The sequence below is a fragment of the Cygnus atratus genome, chromosome 1 (genome assembly GCF_013377495.2).
Source record: "Cygnus atratus isolate AKBS03 ecotype Queensland, Australia chromosome 1, CAtr_DNAZoo_HiC_assembly, whole genome shotgun sequence".
Lineage (NCBI taxonomy): Eukaryota > Metazoa > Chordata > Aves > Anseriformes > Anatidae > Cygnus > Cygnus atratus.
In genome coordinates this window covers 72,429,841-72,453,828 of record NC_066362.1, presented here as the reverse complement: position 1 = coordinate 72,453,828, position 23,988 = coordinate 72,429,841, and the positions used below count along the sequence as shown (strand labels likewise).

The following is a 23,988-nucleotide window of genomic DNA, read 5'->3' as shown; positions in this document are numbered from 1 at the left end:
CCAAATTAGATCAAAATTGAAAAAGTATTACGCTTTTATCTATCTGAAAGACCCATCCCCAGCTTGATTTGCATGCTGGCTTTCACTATGACTTTTGTACTCTGCATACCATTTAAAGTGAAGCACTTTTAAACCCTTTTTTACTTTAATAGGACTTAAAACATAGTGCTTAAAGTTAAGCACATATTGGGTAAACAGAGCAAAACCAAAGTTCTTGGCCAATTTGAAGACTGAGAGAAGAACTACCTTAGTACTACTGGGCTAGATTCATTTTTTCAGACCTTCGAACAATAGATAATACAATCTTCTTGCTTGCTTGCTTACATGCTTTCATTTTAATTCAACTCATACCATTAACAGTAATATTGTACTCCACAGTCAGTAAGAAATGAACTACAGTCATGGGTAATTTAATCCAATGCTAAAATGTCATGCATGATACTAAGGAAGGAAGTTTTGTCAATTAGAAAATAAGATATTTGTCAGTCGTAATATTTTGGACTATGCCAGCCACTTCATTAGAAAAAGAAATTGCTCGTGCCTAGAGGCAGGACAGCAAACTGCATGGATCAGCGATCTGAGCATGAATGCAGTAACATTCACTTGCAAACCAAAATGTACAGATCAACAAATGCTGTGTTTTTTGTAATGTTTGTACATGCCTCTCTGTGCATTTCAAGCTCTTCAATTTAGAAACAACTGGTTTACCAAACAGAATGCATCCCAAGGAACAGGGCAGAAAAGGGAGGGGTGCTGCTACACATGTAACTCCGAAGTCTAATGTTATGTTTAGTCTGTCCTACTTGATGTAGAGGTTGAGCTAGATGACCAAACCTATCATCTGTAATTCTAGGGAAGAGATTTTGACAACATAGTTAACCGCACTAGTAAAGCTCAGGGAATCTTCAAAGTCATTAGAAGCCTAAGTTATTACAGGATCAGATACCAACAGGTTCAGGTTAGCTGCTGTCCTGCACTGCCTTTCGTTTTACATAAAGAACTTTTCTTGCAGTGGCAAGATTTAGCAGCACCTGTCAGTTTCCAAAGTTTTTCTGTACCTAAAAAATCAAATGTCGCATAGTTGATCTCCATTTAACTAATTAGGCTTTAGCAGAGTCCCTGCTATGAAACTCAGTTCCAATTTGAACTTCTGCTCATACCCAAAAGGCAAGTGCCTTTTTAGTGGCTGTGAAATCCTGGCTTCGGTGAAAGAAAAATCAAAAATTTTACTGACTGTAAAAGGACTAGAATTTGGCCTCTGTGATTTTGGGCTAGGTCCAGAACCAGATTTTATTTAATTTTAAATACTATTCACCTTCCTTTTTAAGTGTGCATTACGTTGAAAGTCACTAACCAATAGGGCTGGGAGGCTGGAACTAATTCAGTCAGCATACTAAGGATCATTTGTAGCCAGCCATTTTATTACAGAATGACATGAAAAAAATGACATTAAAGGAACATTAATGTTCCAAGCAAGGCACTTAGAAGTAAGGAAATGACATACTTAATGTTGCTGTGCAAATTTAGCACTGTTGTGTCCAAATTGTTGTACTACATTTAATTAAATAATAAACTAGAATTTGCATACTATCTTTTCCATAGGACCTCTGATTCACTCATCCCAAGGCAGACCAGTAACATGGAAAATTTTATCCTGAGCAGCTAAAATCAAAGTTAAAAGCAACAGAAAATGAGGATTTTGTTCTGGTCAGTGCTGAGCATGATATGATTAGAGTTACAGGTTGTTACAGACTCTGCCTGTAAGGTCACATTGCACATAACAGCATCCTTTGCCACTACAGCTAATTATAGATTTATTAGGACAATCACAGAATGCCAAAAACCACGAGTACCTGCCCATGTCCAAAAAAAAAAAAAAAAAAAAAACCACGTTATTTTCCATATCAACACTTAAAAGGAGCTATTCCATTTAAGAAAAAAGTGGTCCATTTAGTTTTGGACCATTGAAACAAAGTATTAAACTGCTTTCCCACATCAACCTGTTGTTTTCTGAGAACACAATGGCCCTTTTGTAACCTGAGGTTTAATGTCACAGGAAGGCAGTGTGTCTTCCTGTGATTTCTCTTACCAAGCTGCAAGGTGTGTCACAGAGCCATGTAACTTCAGATGCATACAGAAGCAGGTGAGACCAAAGCTCATGAGATGCAGAGACTTGAGCCTCCCTAGTTACAGGTCCCTGCATCAATTTACATCAATGCGCATATTAATCCTTAATTAGTTTGAAAGGCAGTGCGTTAGTAAACCAAAATGAAGTTGTTCAGAGTCAGGCATTTTAGTTTGAAAGTGTCTGAAGAAAAAAATGTATTCCAAGGAAAACTTCATTTTTATATGATAAATGAAATAGAAGTTTAAGGAGTAAGCACTCCTCTCAGAATGGGAATTCCAGATTTCATTCAGTTCAGCATCTACCATTTCTCATCCAGCTGCAAGCCACACAGAGTTCATGAAGTAATTGTATTAACATATTAGTGCTGCATTTAGAATAAGGATGTCTGCCTTTTAAAAGCAACCGTTCTGCCAAAGAGGTAAATATTTAAATGGCAATGATAGTATTTTAACCTAAGAGAACTTGTACTTTTCTTCAAACTTATGATCCTTGAGAAAAAAGAAACAAACAAACAAACAACAACAACAAAAAAACATAATTGAGCTACACTGCACTAGACAGTTATACCTTACAAAAAGGTGATTATCTATATCACAGATTACCTATGCTAGACAAGTTTCTTTTATAGGGAGACAAAGAAAAAGAGGTAGAAATGATTAAATTAATGTAGAAAAATGGCATTGTTTCTAGTAAAGTCAAACAAAATATATTACTGTCAATTAATAATTTACAAAGGGCGCTGTCCATTCACGTTTATCTTTTCACCTATGACTTGCAGTCTGTTTTGAAAACATTAATTAAAGCTTGCTGGGTGATTATGGGGCTCTGACATCCGAAGAAATATTTAAAGCACAGCAAAATTATTATCCACATATTTTTGAGTAGATTCACTAAGATGGGGATCCTCCATCCTCTCAAAATAGGATGTTTGTTTAATACAACAGTACTTCCTGAGAACAGAAATATGTTTTTATTTTTCTAAAAATCTTCAGATGACAGAATCCTACTAAAATTAGGAAAAATCTCAACCTATCACTCTCACAAAAGGTCTCCTCAGCTAGAATAATATCAATTCTTAGCACAGAAGTTGTTTCATAAGTTTTTACCAACCCTTCCCAACATCAGCTGCTGCCAGCTGGGAGGTTTATTTTCTTATTCTGGTTTGGGTTACTGTCTTGCTTTGTTTCTTGTGATAGCAAGAAGCTTATCCACCCTTCTACAGTCACAAAGTACAAACTGTTTGCATCTTTTCTTCAATTTCCTTCAAAGTCAGTGATGCAAACTAAAATAGTCCTCTCACTTTACCTTGTAGCCACTAGATTTTCACAGCTTTTTTTCTGCTCTTTAGGTCACCATCAAAATGAATTGCCCTGTAAAAACTGTCCTCATAAGGCAGCTTGCATGCCTTTTTTTTTAGTTACCTTATTGCCTACAGGATAACTAATATAGGTATGAGGGACATTAGGTGGATTAACCCAATTTTGTTCTAACATGGACTTTCTATCTTTGTTCTATCTCTAATATAACTGAAATCTTTCCGCAATATATATCTAATAAGATAGTACAAATATACTGGATATTCTTCAAGTTAAGAATATTTTTGTTTCTCCTTCCAGCAACAACATGCCAGTTGTGAAAAGAAATACACTGTTTGTTTGAGCTACTTAATATAAGGCTTTCAACGGGTATTTGCACTAAGATAAATCTTTCCAGCAAAATGAGCATTCTGAGGAGGTCCTCAGAGATTGTATTTTCTTCTCTTTACCGCTGCCTCTGCCTGTCTGCCTGACAGTTACTCAGCCAGTGCGGGTGGCAGTTCACTGTGCATGTCTTGTTTTATTTTTTATTTTTATTTTTGAATTCAGCCTAATAATAGGAAATCTCTTTCTTTAAATAACTGAGGATTATGCATCTTGTAGTATACCGCTGTGCTTCTATTAAAAACTATTCTTGCATAAACCATGGTTCATTAAATTTGCCAAGGCATTTATAGCATGTACTCATTTAACTAAATCACACAAGCAAATGCAATGCCTCCACATGACATTTTGTTAAATGGACATCAGCAGTCATTCCAAGGTAGCCGTGTGAGCAGCAAAGACCCAATTTGTATTGGTCTTAGGCAGTCTTCTCTAAGTCTCGCACACAGTCTTGGCTGATTGAACACATTGTGTGTACCTATCTCCTGACATCCCAGATAACCTGCTGCACTATGAGTTGGAAGCTGCTGCCATCCCCCAAGAAGCCACTTCTACATTGAAATGTCTTTTACCATATCCTAGCACCAATGCAGACATCCAGTTCAAATTACAAACAAGTTTCTTTCTGATCAGTTGCTTGAATGCTAAAAAGACTTTGTTATCTGGAACCATGCTATATGACAACAACAGAAAAAAAAAAGAAAAAAAAAAAGAAAAAAAAAAGATTTTTTTCCACATTATATCCAAAGGCCACTGTGCAATTGTGGTTGACGATAACTGACAAATGCCTAAACCAATCATAGCACCTACTGCTATGACAAAGATAATTACTGCCTTTCTGTTGGTGAAGTGTATACCCTTCTCTGTATCACATTTAAAATAATCTAATTCCAAATCATTTTCCCCCTCTAAATTGTTTCCAGCTGCACGACTCCTTTCTTTTCCCCATATTGTTTTTATTGGATATAACACAATTCCGTAAAGATAGATTTTCCCATAATAAATACACAGATGTTTGAATAATAAACATACAGTCAACCTGATACACGAATATTACTAAGCATTAACTAACAACATATATTGATTAAAAATTGGAAAATGAGAACGTAAAGTAACTGAAAGAAAAAAAAATGGCAAAAGGAAAGGAAGGGAAATAACGAGATAGAAGTGTACTTACTTTAGGCAAACTATCTGGATTCATTTATGGTTCCCTTTATTGATTTGCTGATAGCATTAAAACACATGTATGGTTGTAAAGCATGTCTAAGAATGCCGCCTGTCTTCATATATTGGAAATTTTCTGCTCGTACTGCAAGTCAAGCTTTCCAAGTTGGCCAACTCATACCATACTAGACACTACTGTACTAGATCAATATATCTCCCTGGATGCGATTTTCCATTTTTGGAGAGTAATGAGCCTCTCTACTCCTCCCATTTTTGGTAGGAAGTTTTTATGAACATTTGGCATCTCGGTCAAACCACCATCGTAGCCCAGAATAAAAATGACTGGATTCATATGTGAATCCAAATTTAATTAAGCCTATATATGGCCTGAACCAAGAATAATTTACTGACATCCCTCATTATGCATGATAAAATGCCAACCAATTCTCCACAATGTCATCACTTACGAATCTTTCATGCCCAATTCCCATGTTCTTTTATGCCTGCAGCTAAAATAGCAGGATTCAACGTGGATTTAGTTACCTATTTCCAGTGCAAATACATAAAGAATCACATTTTTATGAGTATCTTTCTTCTGGAAGGTGTTTCACTCCATTTCTTCACTTTCTGTTTGAAATTATGCTGTCTTCCTAGCATTTTATGTGTGCATATATACAAGTGAAAGCTTGTATATAACCTTGACAATCGACTTTATTTTCTGACTGTTTCTCAAAATAACCTGTAAGGTCTTCTTCACCTGTGAGTTAATAAAATCCATGCACATATTTCAGTAGTCTTTAAAAATGCAGTTTTCTCTTCCATCCCTCTCCCTTTCTGCCTGGAGAGTGGAATAAGAGTTGGGTAAATGCATGGTGACTGGAAATTTCTTAAGATATTGGTCTTTTCCTAAATCTCTCACAGCAATCAAAGCTTAACCTCACTTCAGAAGCATCTTTTCAACATACCAGAAATCTACAGATCCACACAAAAGGTCAGAAATTAAAAAAAAAAAAAAAATCTTCTGAACTCCCTTGTTTTTTGCCAATTTGTTGCTTCTTCCCTGTAAAATGTTCAGATCAATTATTAAGTTTTTCCATATAACCCATATCTAAAGTTATCTTTGAGGCATTCTGATGAGTGCGAAAGACAGCCAGATGAATACTACTAATTCATGACAATTTTCTATATCGTGAGTCTGACAAAGGAATCTTCTACAGATTATTTTGATATCTTTATATCTTTACAGCTAAACATTTCTAAGACTTTTGTCTGCTGTACCTCATTTTTGCCCTGGATTTAACACTATAAGAGCAATCTGTTTATAAGCACTTCAGTTCAGAGAATTTCAGTGGAAAAGGTCAATACTCAAATAATTAGCCAGAACAATCTACTTTCAAAGAACCACGGTAGGTTTCAATTCTGATATTGATTCTAACTCCCTACTTCAGAGGCTGCACTGGATACTTATTTGCTTAGAGTTATTTGCTTCCAATTGCTATTAATAATCTATAACTTTTAGAGGTACCTACATGATAGATTGTTTAAACCATCATTTGGGGCAATTAAGACCAATCCACTCTTTTGCATCAGTAGCTTGGTAGGACCAGAGGCTATACATTTCCAAATCAGGGCCCTTGCCTTCAAAAAGGTAGAAGGACAATGATTTTTCAACAATGATTATCGGATGTATAATACCAATTTATGTATCATTAACCAATTAATTTGTGAATCCATTTGTTAAAGAGGTAAACTTATGGCTTCTAACAAGAGGAATGAGTAGAGACTGCAAAAGATGACTTTATGTGAGAAGCCGGTGTGAAAACTAAGGATGAGTGCAGGAAGGTGACAATTATGAGTATGTGCAGGGACAGGATGAGTAAAGTAAGTGTAGTAGTGATATTTTTCTTTGGAGTTAGCATGACTGGGAAAGTTCCCAGCTATAAATATATATATATATATAAAAAGACAATTAAAAAAAAAAAAACTATACACACGGCTTGCTTAATTCATTCCATGCCACGTCCTTTGTTCATGCTACTAATTTGGATCTCCTTATCACTTTTTATCTCTGGTTGCTTGTTGTGGTTTAGCCCAGCTGGCAGCTAAACACCACACAGCCGTTCGCTCACCCTCCCCCCTCCCTCTCTGGGATGGGGGAGAGAAACGGGAAAGTGAAGCCTGTGAGTTGAGATAAAGACAGTTTATTAAGACAGGAAAATAATAATAACAATAATAATAATAATAATAATAGTATTAATAATAATGTGTACGAAACAAGTGATGCACAATGCAATTGCTCACCACCCGTTGACTGATGCTCAGCCTATCCCCCAGCAGCCGGCCCCCCCCACCCCGGCTAGCCACCCCTATATATTGTTCAGCATGACGTCAGATGGTATGGAATACCCCTTTGGCCAGTTTGGGTCAGCTGTCCTGGGTCTGTCCCCTCCCAGCTCCTGCTGCATCCCTAGCCTGCTCGCTAGCAGGACAGAGCGAGAAGCTGAAAAGTCCTTGGCTTGGTGTAAGCACTGCTCTACAACAATTAAAACATCAGCATGTTATCAGCGCTCTTCTCATCCTAATCCAAAACATAGCACCCTACCAGCTACTAGGAGGAAAATTAACCCTGTCCTAGCTGAAACCAGGACATTGCTATAAATCTTCCACACAAATATGAATGCCCCACATATAACATGGTTGCTACAGTTGTTATTCTGACCTCCGAATGAATTATTTGCATTGTTTTTAATATTGACCCCTGTGTATTACATAAGTGGTGATACAGGACCCATTCACTGAAGTAAGTCTTTGAAAAAATAGCTCAGCATCAATCCAACATAGCTAGCTTATTGAGGATGAAATGAATAACGTCTGTCTTTTTTTTTGTCTTAATCCTTCCTTCAGTCTGTTCAAGACAGAACCAAATGTCTGATTTAGTGTTTATGTGTCAGATACAGATGTGTTTTGTTACACATGTGAATATTTATGTTTACAAGTCTTTTGTACCTTTTAAGTATTTTATTTTATTTTATATTATTTTGTTTTATTTTATTTTATTTTATTTTATTTTAAACTTTGTCCTTTTTTTCACTTGTTTTCCTCTCACTAGTGTAATAACACCACTTCCTAAACCTTGTCCTTTCCCTAGATACTAACCACATCATCTCTGGGTGCTATTCCACTAATAAAACAAACAAAGACATGTGGATTATGGGATCCTTTATAGACCTGCATGGAACTCATCTGGCTCAGCTGGCAGGGGTCGTGTAAACCTTCTCCATCCGTTACAGTTTGTGTGGTTTCACACCCAACAAATGTCAAAGCAGAACTCAGCTGCAACTGCCAAGTTTTGTCTGTGTTTGGGTTAAGCCATAAAAGAACCCACCAAATTCCACATCAGTCATTTCAGAGCTGAAAGAAACCACCCAGGTTCGGTGAAGAGGTCAAGAATTTGGTGAACATTTTGGCAAATATGACCTGAACAATGGCTCAAGAAAACCTTGTTTTTTCAAAACTTGTATAGTCTGACCATCCTGATAGCTAGTCCATCCTGATACCAAACAATTTCGGTTCCCTATGGCTCTTATTTCAGAAAGAAAGCACAACCACGACTTGTCTTCTTTAAGCGTTTTCACTGTGCTCACTTGCACAATTTCTGTCAGTGGTAGAGATTGTTAGGTATGAATACAATCATACCTAAGCTCATGAGGTGTCACAAGATTCTGAGCTTGAAGAGGAAAGCAGAAGTCATGAAAACATTTTCAACTGAAAGTTTAGCAGTGACACTGACTCGGATACAACACTACCAAGTGTCTCTTTCCAAGGACATAGATGATCTCACAGATGTTAAGAGGACTTTCTTGTCTAAGGTTCAGAGCATGCCTGCAGGCTTTAGCAGGTCAAGACAAAGGAGCATAAAGACGTACAACCGTAGTCTGCTTGGCATCTATATATTTTCTAGTAGCAACATCATTTTGGATATCATCTTATGACAAACAAGTCTAAGACCAACCAAGGAAGAATAGACCTGTGCTTCTAATAGTCAATACAGGTGACTAGATGGTTTTCTGATTCATTTAAAGATGAAGGCAAATGTTAAGTGTTTGTTTATTTCCTGTATATGGTGTCTCGAGGATGTTTAATGCCTTCCACTACCTTTTAAGAAACAAAGGTTAGGTGTGATGTATTTTCTAAGAGGAATTAGAAATCTCTTCAGTCAAATGTGGGAAGAGACACTGAAAATCAAATTTCTCACTACCATCTTTTCAGCATTAATTCTACCGAAAATTTTTCTAAAGTTCAAAAAATTCAGACTTTTCTTTAGCTATTAGTTTGGCTTTCTAGGCCTTTTCACTTCTGTGGTTTTGTGTGGAGTAATGCCAGAGTATGATAAATTCTCTGCTAGTATAAGTCAGTTCTCCTGACATCAATGTACTTATTCAGTTACAATTCTTTATAACTAGTCCACTGTGCACTAAAAAAGCCCAGACCTCAATCAGACTCTCAGTCTTGCATACGCTTTGAAAAAAATATTCAGTTTTGTCATTGACTTAAGCGCACCTGAGCTTTTGCCATTCATTGCACAAGTATGTTGGGGAAAAAAAAAAGTGCCTTGATCTCTATTAACAACCAAAGCACCATGTAAGTTGCCTCCTCTTTGCACAGATGGGAATAATTGTTATGCTATTTTTTCACACGGTTTTTAAAGATATCTTGTGTCTGACCACATTCAATTGTGTTACAAAACTCACCTGAACTATTGAATTCAAGAAAGAGATGTCACTCAGAGAAGAATGTGACACAACAAGAACGTGCTACAACCACACAGAGAAGCTTGATGATTTCATTCTGAGCACCCTTGTGAGAGCCACACACCACAAAATGTTATCCCAACATTGAGCACCATAAGTATGGGGTATGGTAAGTGGACAACCCTTGGGGGAGAGAGGAAAGGACAAGAATAGGGTTAGGATACTGAGCTAGTTAATGAGGAAAATAATGATCTCAGTGCTGGAAAATAAATTTGCATAATCCTCCCTATGAAATAATAGCAGACGTATGGTAAATGGAAAGTGATCACTTAACTTCTGACAGCTAATGGTTTGTCAGGCCAAGATCCGGTATTATTTTCTTTGAATAGGTTTCCTGCCTCAAATCAATTGCAGTATTTTCTTTAAAATAGGATAGCAACATTAAAATGGATATATATTGCTATTTTTTTATTGGAAGGCCAGTGTCGTATGTGCTACACTTCCATCAGTTAATTGGGACTCTCCTTTTACTTAAGCTCTTGGGAAATCGGCGGAGGTGTTCTTTGGAGCTCATTGTCGTTCCCTTTCGATTGGCCTTAACATGCACCACAGTTATCATGGCAACCTCTAACAGGATAACAGTTGGAAATATTTTTTCACGGGCTGTGATGACTGTGCCCTAGGATGCCTGTGCGGGGATCTGGGTCATTGCTAGGTATGAAGTTGCACGGATATGAGTGACTTCGTCTAGAGTTCATTAGAGATTTCTTGTCTCTTGCCAATTACTATCTGATGATTGAAAAATACAGACCACAGTTGCTCTGGGAGCATCACTGTTGAACTCCAGCAAGCAAATACCTTAGAGGGAGCTAAACCATTGCAGAAGCACAGTGAGAAAGCTAAAAGACAAATAGCCCCAACATACCATTTTAGCACTGTATTAGAGACTCCCTTACCTACTCGAAGCTCTTGTCCAAAGACTGTTTTCTCTCCCAGTGCAGAGCAGTTCCACCTCCCATACCGAAACTGGTACTGGCACTCATTGATTCCCATTTGTGCCCCTTCTCCGATCACAATGATGGCATCAGGGCGGCTCTGGCAGATCGCTCGCTGCCGAGGGGCCAAGCCTGGGATTTTGTTGCAGATGATATTAGCTCCTAAAGCCACCACAGATGACAAAGCTCTGAAGAAAAGCAGAAAGACACATTAGAACCAGATTGAGGCTATTAATTGCTTTTGCTGTATGTTGCCATGTGGCAGGCAAGGCGCTAAGTAAATGAGGAAGGGTTGGAAGTTTAGTTCCTATAATTATGCAGACTTATCCCAATTTTTCTGGTCTGGTAAGTGGATTTGGAAATCTTGCAGTAATTCTTGGTCTGATTTGTGCCAGAAACTCCACACAAGTGGAACTTTGGCACTTCTGCTTCCAGTCCTACACGCTGCCATCAGATGTTTAGATGTGGAAAGTAAGTCATATTTAAAAACAGAAAATAGTGATAACTGATTGTATGTAAATCTCTGAAGTTAAGGTCTGCTTTGAATGGCCTACACAGATTCAGGCTCAGTGTTTTAATTACTGCAGCCCATCCATCCATCCATCACTCATTTGAAACCATTGAACACAATTTAGAGGATGACTTGACAGTACCAACTTTCTTGCCCGTTATTACACTCTTCTGCTGAGTGATTAATGAAAGTTCACCAGCATAACTGAACTTCTAGACCTGGCAAATATCATGGAGCACGTATGAGTGATCCTTAATATGGGCTATCCAGACCAGAAACATTTGTATTTCTCATTCTTCAAGTATATTTTCAGCATTATTTATAAAGCTTGCATATAACTTGCACCTGCCATATGTTTTCACTTTAGTGCATTTATTTTTCATTTTTCAGCATCATTACAGGCTCATTTTTCAACATCAGTACAAGCTACATTTTAAGCAGTCATATTTTGAAAAAATAAGACAACGTGGGTACACATTCAGGGATGCCTCTGGTCACATCTATCAAGTACCAGCAGGGATGCTTCAACTGACTCTGGACAAGCCAGCAAGAGCAAGGAGATCAGTATAGTTTTGTTAGCAAAACAGTCCTTTCTCAACCCAATGTGTTGGACCCTGAGACAGCTCCACAACTTAGGAGCCTTCAGTCCATTTTCAGAAAACACTCTTCAGCACCCAAGTCAATGAAGCACTTCAGAAAATGTCTTCCAGAAAAACACAGACCACCAAAAGGGAAGAGCTTGAGGCATACTACCCCATAATGATATATGTGGTCATTATTTCTGATCCACATCCCTGACTAGTTATATAGACCTTCTGAAGCCTGCAAAAGCCCCTGCTGCATGGACTAGCTGGCTTTTGTGCTCTGCAGACAACATCCTGCTTCTTGGCAGCTCCAAGGAATTACCTCTGCAAACTTTTTCCCCTCTTTAGCTTTTCGCAGCCTGGTATTGGGTCATACAGTTAGTTTCATTTTCCCATCCTGTTAGTTACAGGATACAGAATAAGTTCCCCATTCCTTTTCTCTCCATCTTGAATGCTCACTTACGTCTCTGTTCTTAGTGTTAAAAAATTCCCATTGGAAGTGCTCTTTTTGGAAAATGCTGACTAAACCAAATTGAAGCATTTTGTAGGAACTTACCAACTTCACCTTAAAGGTAACCAAAAAATTACATAAATGTTGCATTTAAACAAAATCAGAGTGTTTCATTTTGCCATTTCAATAAACTACAGTAAAGCCAGAGCAAAAAGGGTGGAATGCAGAACTCTTCGCTGGTCAAAATGAAATACAAGTTTTACTGTGGGATGGAAATTCCATGATGATTCACTCTGCCTTTAATAGGTATTTGTGCATCTTTTCCAAAGTTAACAATCCCTGAGAAATATCTCAATTGTATTTTTATTTATGGCTTGGGGCTTTATAGATATGGAAAAAAGGTATTGCAAACACAGAACATGCATGCCATGTGGTACTACCTACTAAACAAAAGTAAGAAGAAAATGTAGTTGCAGCTCTGACCACTCACAGTGTATGGGGCATGAGTGCTCAGACCGGTTGCTTTCATTCATGTTTCTCTGAGTACTAAGCAACAAAGCTGGAGCATCTGGAATCCACAACTCCCCAAGATTCAGGCAGGTTTTGACCTGAGATTTTGTTTCTGGCCTCTCTACTTAAACAACTCAATAAAATATTTAAATGACCATGCCTTTAAATCAAAACTTTCTAAGAGATACAATAATGTTTAAAAAAAAAAAAGTGAATGTCTTGTAGATATAATACGATTCTCCGACTTCCACAACGGTTTTAGATAGTAACTAACATAGTACTTAGCTAGTAACATGAGAAGGAGACATTTAAAATCATAAGGAAAAGTATCACTTTGATCACTTTAAAATACCAGAATCTTTTCCCAAACCATGCTGGTATTTAGTCTGGCTGTTTTCAAAGTTACAGCAAGAGAACTGTATCTTGTTCAGAGTATGTATACGTCCAGCCACATGATACCATACAGCATTACGCTGTTTATGTTGTATAAAGGGTAGTAGTTGGGTGCCTCTCCAAGTGACAAAGAAAACATCGTAGTTCCAATTCTAAGCAAACTAAATTGATAAGTGATGGATCACAGGCAAACTGCAGAAGAGCTTGCAGGGAAGCTTCACTGTACACTGAGGCAGAGGAGAGGGCAAATTGCAAATACAGGTGCACGAGGTTTACAAAAATTAGTAGGCTTTTGACCACTTGCTCTGCAAATTCATTGCTGGGCTCTGGTGTCAAGCTGTGTTCTCTGGGCTTGCATACCACCAACACCAGAAATAAAAGCACCATCCTGGTACTGTCCCCTTCTCCTCCCTGTGGATGGTTTCACCCCTGGAGCTACATGGCTCTCAAATGATGCAGAAGCAGTCTCACCATGTTTACTTGACAGTGCTCTTATAAATCTAGGCGTAACCTGAATGTGCCCAACAGGGGACCTGAAATTGCAGCTTGGTCAATGTCTCTTCTGCCTAAGGGCAGCTGAAAGGCACACAGGTCAGCCACACTGTCAGGAAGCACAGGCAAAGGGGCCAGCTGAGGAAAATTCCTAATCCTGAAGGAATGTGGGGTTAGGTCCTAGATGTGGACACACACAAGACTTCAAAATTTAAGTTGATGTTCAACATATGCACACAAGACACAGTGTTCTGGTCCACTGGGTACCCAGTGGTCATTGACTAGCTGAGGCTACATGACCAATTAACTGATAAATAATATATATATATACACGTAAAATGTATAATATAAATATATTTTTACATTAAAATACTGATAAAAGTTATGAGATAACTTTCTGGCATCTCTTTTGGAAAAGAAAGCTTCCCCCACAGCTTTCACTAACAATTATCTCAACTTGAGCAGCAAAAACTTACGACTTTCAAAACAAAGGAAAGTAAGAAAGGTTTGGCTACAGTATCTACCCCATGTATAATTTACAGTTTAGTTGCTTCCTCCATACACATTACTACTGTCTCATAATTAGGTTAAAGAGTGTATTCTATGGTCTCCCATTGTTTTTGGAGCAGGCCTTGGTCAAAGTGGGACAGCTTGTTCATCCAGAAAATAAGTATCATCATATCTGCCTCAGAACGTATTGTGAGTATATTGATAATTACTGTGTGCTTGAAGAGAGATTGAAGACATTCCTTGATTGAAGACATTCCTTATTAAAAGGATCAAACTTCAGTTACTGGGGGGGGGGGGCGGTTAAGGAGGAGGAGAGCCTTAGTTTTTTTATTACTACTTCCAGGGACTTCCCCCTCTTTGGCCTGAATTTACCAGCATATTCCCTCAGACTTGTTTAGCCTACTTTAAATTGTTACTATAATTTTAGTGCCAAAAGAAGTGCTGAATCATGAATCTGAGGTTTTGGAAAACTTTATTTATATTAAAGAAATGTATCCAGCAGCATTTCAAGCTTCCTCTCCACTATTTCTTGTGGCGTCCCTCAGTTTGTGCATCTGTCATACATTCAGGAGGATTGTGCTTTACTCCTGGCCCTTGGCAGGTTGAAGACTACACTTTTTTTACTTGATGGAGAATGTTTTGCCTTATAACTGTCAAAAGACAGATCCACACGCCACATTTTGGCATCTTTTCCCATCTAATATTTCTCTGCGGTGCAAACTCTCATGATTCTTATCACAAGGAAATCCTGAATGCAGGGTTTTGTTAAGATTTCTGCTGCAGTTTGCTATAATTGTAACCATACCACAGTGCAATAGCCTATGTACAATTCAAAGTGTAATGTTGGGCCATCCACATGGGTTATCCAATTGAACAGTGTTAGTGGGATAACATTGCACATCAAAGCAATTAATGGTAGCAGCTGGCATATGAATAGTCATCACTGTTCTCCATCACTAGTCATTAATGCAAGGGAAACACCAGCACTGAAATTGAGCTCCAAACAGAGTAATTTTCAAATAAATTAAAAAAAAAAAATCTAAATCTGGGCTTGGATAGGACCTTGCAGTTCAAAGTTAACCTGAGGAGTGGTGTCTCGGAAGGTTTGATTTGTCCTGAAATACCAGGTTTATCATTCTTTGAAAAAACGTCTACAGCTGCAGTCAGACTGGATATAAACAAAAACACACAGCAGTAGGAGGAAAATTTCAAAGTATTTTCTAAAATAATGCTTGTTTACCTATGTAAAGACAGATGACAATGAATATTCTCCCTCAAAATGTGTTCCCTGTCATGGTTGTGTCTTCTCTCTGGGACCTACACGACTATAACCTTCCTTTTCACAGCATTATAGGGAAAAATGTAAAGATCAGAACCATGAAAATTATTGTATATTGCAAGCAACTCAGCAATTCATTAAAATGATAGGTCTTTGAAAATACTTCAGAAATTAAATATTAATCCCTAAAATCATATGAGCAATTAACAAGCACATATTGAATGCAATATTGCTTGTCAGAATAAAAATGCACTTTTCATTAACAATTTTTCTAAAGTCTCTATTTTATATTTACAAATGCAAACATTTGCTTAACTTCAGCACATTAGTCATTTCATTGACATCAAATGTCATTATGTTCTTGCAACTTGATGAATGTCCTGCATAGGAAGGTCATCACCTGAGTTCTACTTTATAGAGGGGCTTAGAATCTTTGCACAAGTGGCAAATACACAAATATAAAATAAATCCTTATAATGGGCAATTGTACAACCACATGAGAAAAAAAATAAATCTAGTTTTTACTGTTGTTAGAAGAATCTGCTTTTTAGCAAAGTGATAAATAGAGCTAGCTGTTTATAGATAAATAGGAGTCACTAACCAGAGTTCTCACCAAGCTCCAGTACAGGCACAAACATGCACTGAGATTTCTCCAAAGAGCTTAGAATTTTGTTCCAGCAAATATGGAATGAAAGGCAAAATAGAAAAAGAATTATTAAACTACCAACACATTTCATACAGACAAAGCACTTAACCAAGCTGATTTTAACCTTTTGGTTTGAAATTTGAGTCTGCACTCAAAATTCTCTTCCATCAGTCCTTGCTCCCTGTGCAAATAACACTTTATTACAGGCCAGGAGTGGCTTCAGAAGCTGTACCATCTCCTTTAACACCCTTGCTCATTTGTATTCCTGGCTGCACAGTGGTGCGGTACACATTTCTCCACAAGCTGCCAAGACAGCCTTGCTGCAAGTCCTTTGAACAGGCGTGCTTAGGGTTACCCTGATGTCAGCCCTGACTGCGCTACTCGATATTCACCTTCGCTTGCTGTTGGGCGGGGGATCCTTTTCAGCAAGGAATGAAGGGATTTAGCCACACAAATCCCATTAACAGAAGAAGAGCTGCATGACTTAAATCTGGGTGCACTGTACTGAAAACTTACCCCACTGTGCCTGATAAAAAGCTCCATAATGGGATCTTTGTTAGAAGGAGGCACTGGCATATTTTGCGGTGACACTGTGACATATCTGAAACAGTACACCACTACCGAATAGTTTACTTAATTAAGAATTCCTAAGTAAATATTTTGAGCATGCGTAAGTTGCACGAATTGGCAGAAGCATCGCGGGCTCTGAGTTCCATCTGCATATGTTTATGCTTTCAATTTTGTTTTCCACGGCAGGCCTTAAGAAATCATTGTTCAGTGTACCCGTTATTGAAATGGAAATCAAACAGGACTGTTTGATACTGTCCCATGGTGCATTCATCTCCACTGGAGCTCCAAGCCAAGTTTTTGGACTTGTGGGCCATTGATAGCAACATGGTCATTCATGTTAAATGAAAGGCAGTGACTTCTCTGAGGAGATCACCAAAAAAGAGCCTTCTGGATCATACAGTGTGATTGGTGGCATGGTCCAGAATGAATGCAGTAAGATAAATAAACCTGAGGGCACAGCTCTCATAAGGGCAGGGTGTGCCTTAGAAAAAATGCTTGCTTTAGAGAGGAGTGGGAACAAGGATCCACATTACATCCTTGTACACAACAGTGATGGGGGAAAGCCTATGCAAAGCTTTGGGTTCGTGCCCTCCCCTGGCTTGCTGTACAGAATCATACAAATACCAGTGGTCCTGAGCCTGAATGGAGGATAGCTGGGGAGTGGTACTCACTTTGCTTTCTAACGCAAGATAGCTGAAGCTCAAATTGAAGACCCAGGAGCTACTCTTCATCTAAATAGTATTATGCCAGCATAGGAGGGCTGGGAGTGATTAAAGAAAAAAAATGACTCACCTACTACTCACTTGCTTTCGCAGATTCCACTAGTGCTTGGTACAAGCTTTTTGTTAGTTATTTCTGGTCACTCAAGAGCAAGAAAAAGCATAAGCATCTGTGAATGACAAGTATTTCTGGTCTGATATCTCTTGAGATTTATACCCACAATGACATTCCAATCTGACTGGTGCATGGATGGTCCACTCTAATCATCACTTATTCATCAGTTAGTGAGGCAGCTCTTGATATGTAACAGGATATCCTGAAGACCTGTTACACCTCTAGTTTACTTGTATTCAATTTTTTCAAGACTATTACTCCACTATATATGAGGCTACTTTATGGTGTTTTTTTCAGAAATCTGTGCATTACCCACAGATTTCATTTTCAAGAGCCAGGAGGCCTTATCTAAGTGCAAATATCTTTTCCAAAAGAACTCAAAATTCTGAAAAAGTAATGAGTTTATTTCCCATTAAGTTATGTTTAAAACAGAACAACATAAATATTTGATCGAAATGAGGCCTTTCTGATATGAAGTCCTGATGATGTCTAGGATGTGACAATATTTAGTGACCACGTACTAATCTAGGAGCCATTCCTCCACATTGATCTTTGTGGGAAAATGTTCACACCAAGAGAAGGCTCATGAAAAACAGAAATGCCTCACATGTAAATATATCTTCTATCAGATAAATCATACTGCCAAACTGGACATTTGCATAATCTCTTAAAGTAGGCATACCGTATTTGAATGGTAAACGACTGTGTAACAAGCATTTTCATTTTTGGTCTACACTTGTTTTTTTCTAGAGGCATCTTGTCAGATGGAGAAAAACATTTTTGTGTATCTATAAACAATAAAATTAAAATAGGATGTCAAAATACCTGAAGTGTGGGAAACATTGATTCCAAAACAATTTGGGTTTCAAAAAGCATTTTATTTGCTAAAACAGAGTAAGCTGATAGGACTGAGCAAGCTGCAGGCAGGCCACAGTTCTCCTGGCATGTGTGGGGTCATTCGTGAGAGACTACGATATCCCTGCTTTGGTCTTCCCAGTGATGATGGTGGTGGTACACAAGATGTAACTGAACTTATCTGAGTAAGTTTAATGAAAAATAGTTGATATAAAGTGATTTGGTTTCATGCCAGATGTAGAAATCACACTGAAATACTTCTTTTTTTGTCTTATGTCTATATAAGCACATTGTTAACAGAACCTACCATTTCAGTCCTGCAAGCATCCACACACCTGTATTATGCCCAGCAAAGTACCAGGCAACATCTACTATCAATAACAAAAATGTCCAATCCTGAATGCCTGCTGAGCATTTGCAGTTGGTATGGATGTCAAATGCTATTATTTGCCTTCCACCCTATTTCTGTTTTCCTTTAGCACAAGAAAGAATCATGCTGATATCTAACAAAGTTACAGAGTTGTTTGCTGAATAGTGATTCACTACAGAGGAAAAAAATTACCTTGCAGCGTAATTGTGGTGGGATATTGCAGTTTCTCTGTGCGGGGATAGAACTCTGAAATACCAAAATGGCTGGAAGAGATAAGCCACACAATTTGTGTGTCTACACTAAAATGTTTCAGCGTTATAGACAAATAAAAATGTCACACTTCAAGATGTAAAATCCCAAGCTTTCATTATATGCTTTTTTTTCATATAGCAAATAAGAATGAATAAATTGTCTCCGTCGCACATGACAAACGCATAGCTATTGAAATTTTCCAAAATTTATCAACTCCAAGCCTTAAATAAGTCTAACTGGAGTGTATGTTTTGGTTTTGTCCAAAGTTCAGCAGACTGCTCTCCCCTGTGAAAAAGTTATAAGAGTAGGAGAAAGATGAAAGCATTCAGGCAAAGTCCAAAATTTGGCAAGACCATATCCTGTTTAATTTGTGAAATCTGATGATGTGTGTCAGACATGGCTCTGAAATCCTCGTAGAATGGCTCTGATGCATAGAAACATATATTCCACTTGGCTAGCTCACTCTAAATTGTCATTTAGTTAATAGGAGATATGTGGTTGTGTTTTTTAAATATTGAAGATGGACTGTTGGTGAAACCTATTTTAAAATACAGGCTCTCTTGTATTTACATTTAGCATTTAAGTATATATATATATATTTTTTTTTTTTTTTGGCTTAGCATGCACAGGACTTCCATGAACATGATACACAAATTGAAAGAGTAAAACATGTAATAATGGATCTACAAGAAAGGAAGATATCTGCTTCCCCAAAAGAAATAATCTAGCTTTAGTGCTATGGTAGTGCAGGTAGGAACTCATTTCTGCTAGCCAATGAGAATAAACTCTGAAAATTTACTAATGCATCATTCTATCAGAATATTTAGTCTTTTATGTTAATTTTAAAACTGTGGCTGTTAAGCATGAAGGTGAAAGCACGTACGTGGCTTTTAGCTATAACCGAAAAGCCATTAAAGTAGTCTCAGAGGTCTTTTCAAGTAAGGAAAGTGAAGAGGCCATATTGACCCCATGCAAAATGTGTAATTTGGACTAAATGACCACTGGAGGTTGCTATTTCTGCACTGATATATGACCACAAATCTAGCTGTCTGACTGGTCTTGAATTAACAGCAGAACAGAGAAAATTAAATTCACTTTGTTATTGACATTAAATTTTTGTACGCTGAATATACCAACATAATTTGACTCAAGATTTCTCTTGTTTCCTTTCCTCACCACTGTTTTCATGGTGGTAAATCTTTGCTACAGCCATGAGATATCAGAATATCAAATTGAAAAACTTCTGCAGACAAAATTAAAACCAAAATCCCATATGCTTGCTGCATCTTACTTAAAGCAAGACAGTTGTCTGCCAATGGAGGAGTTGAAGATCATAAGGTCTTTTCTCAGCTTTTCTGTTCAACTGATTAACCTCTGAGATGACAGCATGGTCAGGGAAACATAGCATCTCATGCATAGGTGAGCAGCATGTAGGAAGCAATTGTGCGGACTGGGCCTCTTGACAAGAGCCCAACTATACCAGGCAGACCGTTGACTTTTTGACATATTCCCAATCTGCTCACAAAGCCTTCTTCCCTAGACCCACTTTCAACACTTCTCTTTCCCGCAGATTACATTAGTTGGTGTACGCTCTCTTACTGTGAATGCACTTATGTTGTTTCCAGGATGTAGAAAAAAATAGGAAAGAAACATGACATCCCAGAAGCAGAAATCATTGATCTCACCAGGTCTGGCATGAAGGCATGCTTTGCCCTTTTTCAGAGCAACAAATTACATCATAGCTCCTCCTTGGAAGTCTCCTTTTAGAATCAAGATATTTTGGCCCCTTTGGGTACTTTTCTATTGATTAAGAGACCCAACAAATATTCTGTGGTTGGTACCGTCATGTTGCTACCAGTAACCAAAATACCAAGGCATGTTAGTGGCAGGTCGTCACAACCAGAAAAGAGAGTCCACAGAAAATTACACAGACACAAATGAATGGAAACAGCAGAGTGGCATCTGTTCATTTATGGATGAGAATTTAGATACAGCTTCCCTCCTGTTCCTGCTGCTGGAGATGCAGGGTTACACAGCTAACGCTCCTCCCAGACCAGGCCAACCCTGCACCATCACCTGGCCGTGAGCTCAGCCCCATGCAGACATATCCAGACTGGCTTTAGATGACCTGGCAGAAGTTGCAGCATAACCACCACACCACAGAGGCCGGCATGAGCTGATTGCCTGGGTACTTGTCTTGCTCCCTGGACAGGTTTGGCAACCAGGAGATTTTGCTGCGACTAGACAGGTAGCTTTAAATGACTTCACTCGGCTGGCTGCAACGTAAGCATGCTTCCAAAACAGAAGTGCCGTAGAAGTCCCTTTCAGCCTGCACAGCTCAGATAAGATCTTGCAGAGCCTTGACTTAAAGAAGGAGAGTGCTGTTAGGACCAGCCCATTAAATGCAAGACATCTACCACTGATTTCAATATTTGCCACATTTCATGCTTGTCATTTTGTTGCATTTATTGCAGTGGGAAATTTGCTATTAAACTGCAAGTCAGCTGAAGTAAATGTACCAGAATATGTCCCTGCATGTAGATTTCAGAGGAAACACCAAATCCCAAAATGAATCTAAGAGGTAGAAGTTTTGCATTAAGGCAGATGCCTAAGAAAAACAGGGTACGGAAATACTGCATTAGGTAGGTTTTGTAAGTTTCTAATAAATACCTGTCTGAAAACAAACAAACAAACAAACAAAAAAGGATTGCAACATATTTTTGAGGAAATATCAAACTGAATTTCTCTGGTAAAAAAAAAATAGCCTATTAACGCATTAATTAATCTTGCTTTTTCTCTTTAAAGTCTGTTTGTTGACCTTTATTTTCCAGTGACAAAATTGTTTGCAGCCTTCTGCACCATCATAGCTAACTGCATGCAAAACCACTTTTATGGAGGAGGACTGTGCCTTCTACATTGAGCTCTCACTGATAATCACGTAAAAAGAAATTCTGATCCACTGGATCATTTATCCTTAATGTACTGGCATGAGGTTGTGAGGCAGTTTGTGTACAACAGGGCTAAGCAGGGCCCTTGAAAGCCCTTGTAAGCAGGGCTTAGTTGCTAGCACACTGTGAGACTCATCAAACATTTAGATCTATTCCCAAAAGTTAGCCATTACTATAAAATGGCTGTAGCCCAAGAAAGTGAGGGTAAAAAATGGGGGCAACCCCTTAAAAACTGTAGAATATAAAATAGAGAGAGAGATCCTATACATATTTCCTAGCATTCAAAATGTTATTATATTCAGCATGTGGACTTTCTGTGACCAGAAACATGGTGCTTTATAATCCAAACTGTCAACACTGCACAGAACAATGTAACACCCAACAGGCTGCCCATGAATTTCTAAGATTCCTTTCAGCTGCTTATTTCAAAATTTTAAGTTTGACTGATGCAAGAGCATTGGGAAAGCACATGGTATCTTTCCTAGGTCCCTGGCTTGTTGCACTTATTCCAGGTGTTCAGAAGGATTAGCAAAAGACATTTTGAGTTGGTTTTCCAGGGGGAGCTTCTAAATTTGGTAGACAGATGTAACCATTGTGCATCTGTGTTATTATCGCAGTGGCCTGTGTTGGGTGTGTCCCTAGGGACTGGCTTTTTGCGAATCACTATAAGCTTGTGAAAGCAACCAGATGAAGTACTTCTCATTCTAAGATCTCTCAAAAAATCACACATATGCCAGCACTCACACCCGTGTTTTGTTTTTTTTTTTTAAATTTATTTATTTTTGCCGTGTTTATTGACTCCATTTCAGCTTCTTCCTGCCTTCAAAATGAAGATGCTGTTTGGGTCTGCCTTTTTCCACTGCATTTTGCATGTGTTTTTTTTTCCTCCAGCTCCCTTTCTAAATCTAATTATTTGAGTCCTTTTATGACTATGCATTCCCGAGTGGACCTATTTAAGGGAGTAAGTGAAAATAATAATTTGGGATTCACAGCTGAGCCAGCAGAGGCTGTACTACAACAGCTACATAAAAATGCAGCATATGCAATCTGCAGGGTGTACAGGCAGACAGCACAGCACATGCAGCATTGGTCAGCAAGAGCCTAGGGCAGGCTCAGCAAAGCTGAAAATTCCCTGGGAGGACTGGGCATGGTGTAACAGCTACCTCTGCACTGCACTCCGGTCTTTGTCTTCGGCCAACCTTGTGCTCTTGGAAGAGTCTTCTCTGCTAACAAATATTTACTCTGCTTTTTTTTCCCAGTGCTGGCATTCTTTAGCTACTGACTTTTTAAAAAACATTTTACCCTGAAGTGCAATGGAAATCGATAGAGTAGTATAACCTTTCTGTCTACATTACATTTGACCATTCTAGAACAGAAATACTTCAACTAGCAATAATACCATAGGCTATATTAAAGTATGTGAAACATTTTTCTAAAATCTCACAAGTTAAATATCATAAGCCCTACGGAACTTACCCGCTAGTCAGAGGGAAGGTTAGTTTAAAAGGGTTGTGATTATAGCCAGGGGAAGTCAGGATGTGCTCTAAGACGTGAAATCTGCAACATACATTCATAGTTTCTTACAGTGGGCATTAAGTTGATGTGACATGCCTTGCCAAAAAAAAAGTGTATGCTTGTCTTTAGGCATATCAGAAGAACCCATGCATCAAAGCATCTGTATGTGCATGCCAGAGCGCTCTGTTGTACTGAGATACTTATGCATGGCAGTGTGCAGAGCTGGCCACTGTATGTACACATTAAAAGGCTCCCATTAGGATACTACAGGACCACAAATGCTGGAGACTGAAGGAGCTGCATTCCCTATAGAAAGTTTTGTAAGAAAGTGATGTGGTAATCATTTCTGTCTGAATGGTGGTAGGACAGCACAGTATTAACAACGGAAACAAGTAAACAGGACAGAAAGTGACCTTAAGGAGGCAGTAGTCCATCCACCTTCCCTGAGGCAAGATCAGCTACATCTTTTTCATTCCTGACACACTTAGTTCTTCATGTATAAGAAACACCAGTAATGGGGATGCCAAATG

At 38.3% G+C, this 23,988-nt stretch overlaps 1 protein-coding gene across 2 annotated transcripts in view; it reads right to left on the bottom strand.

Moving 5' to 3' along the window:
• Positions 1-23,988, bottom strand: part of WNT7B (Wnt family member 7B) — a 90,525-nt gene that overhangs the window by 32,485 nt on the left and 34,052 nt on the right. For both annotated transcript variants that reach the window (XM_035551026.2, XM_035551025.2), the window contains exon 2: positions 10,700-10,926. In XM_035551026.2, coding sequence (XP_035406919.1) covers positions 10,700-10,926 — 227 coding nt within the window. The remainder of the gene's footprint in view (positions 1-10,699; positions 10,927-23,988) is intronic.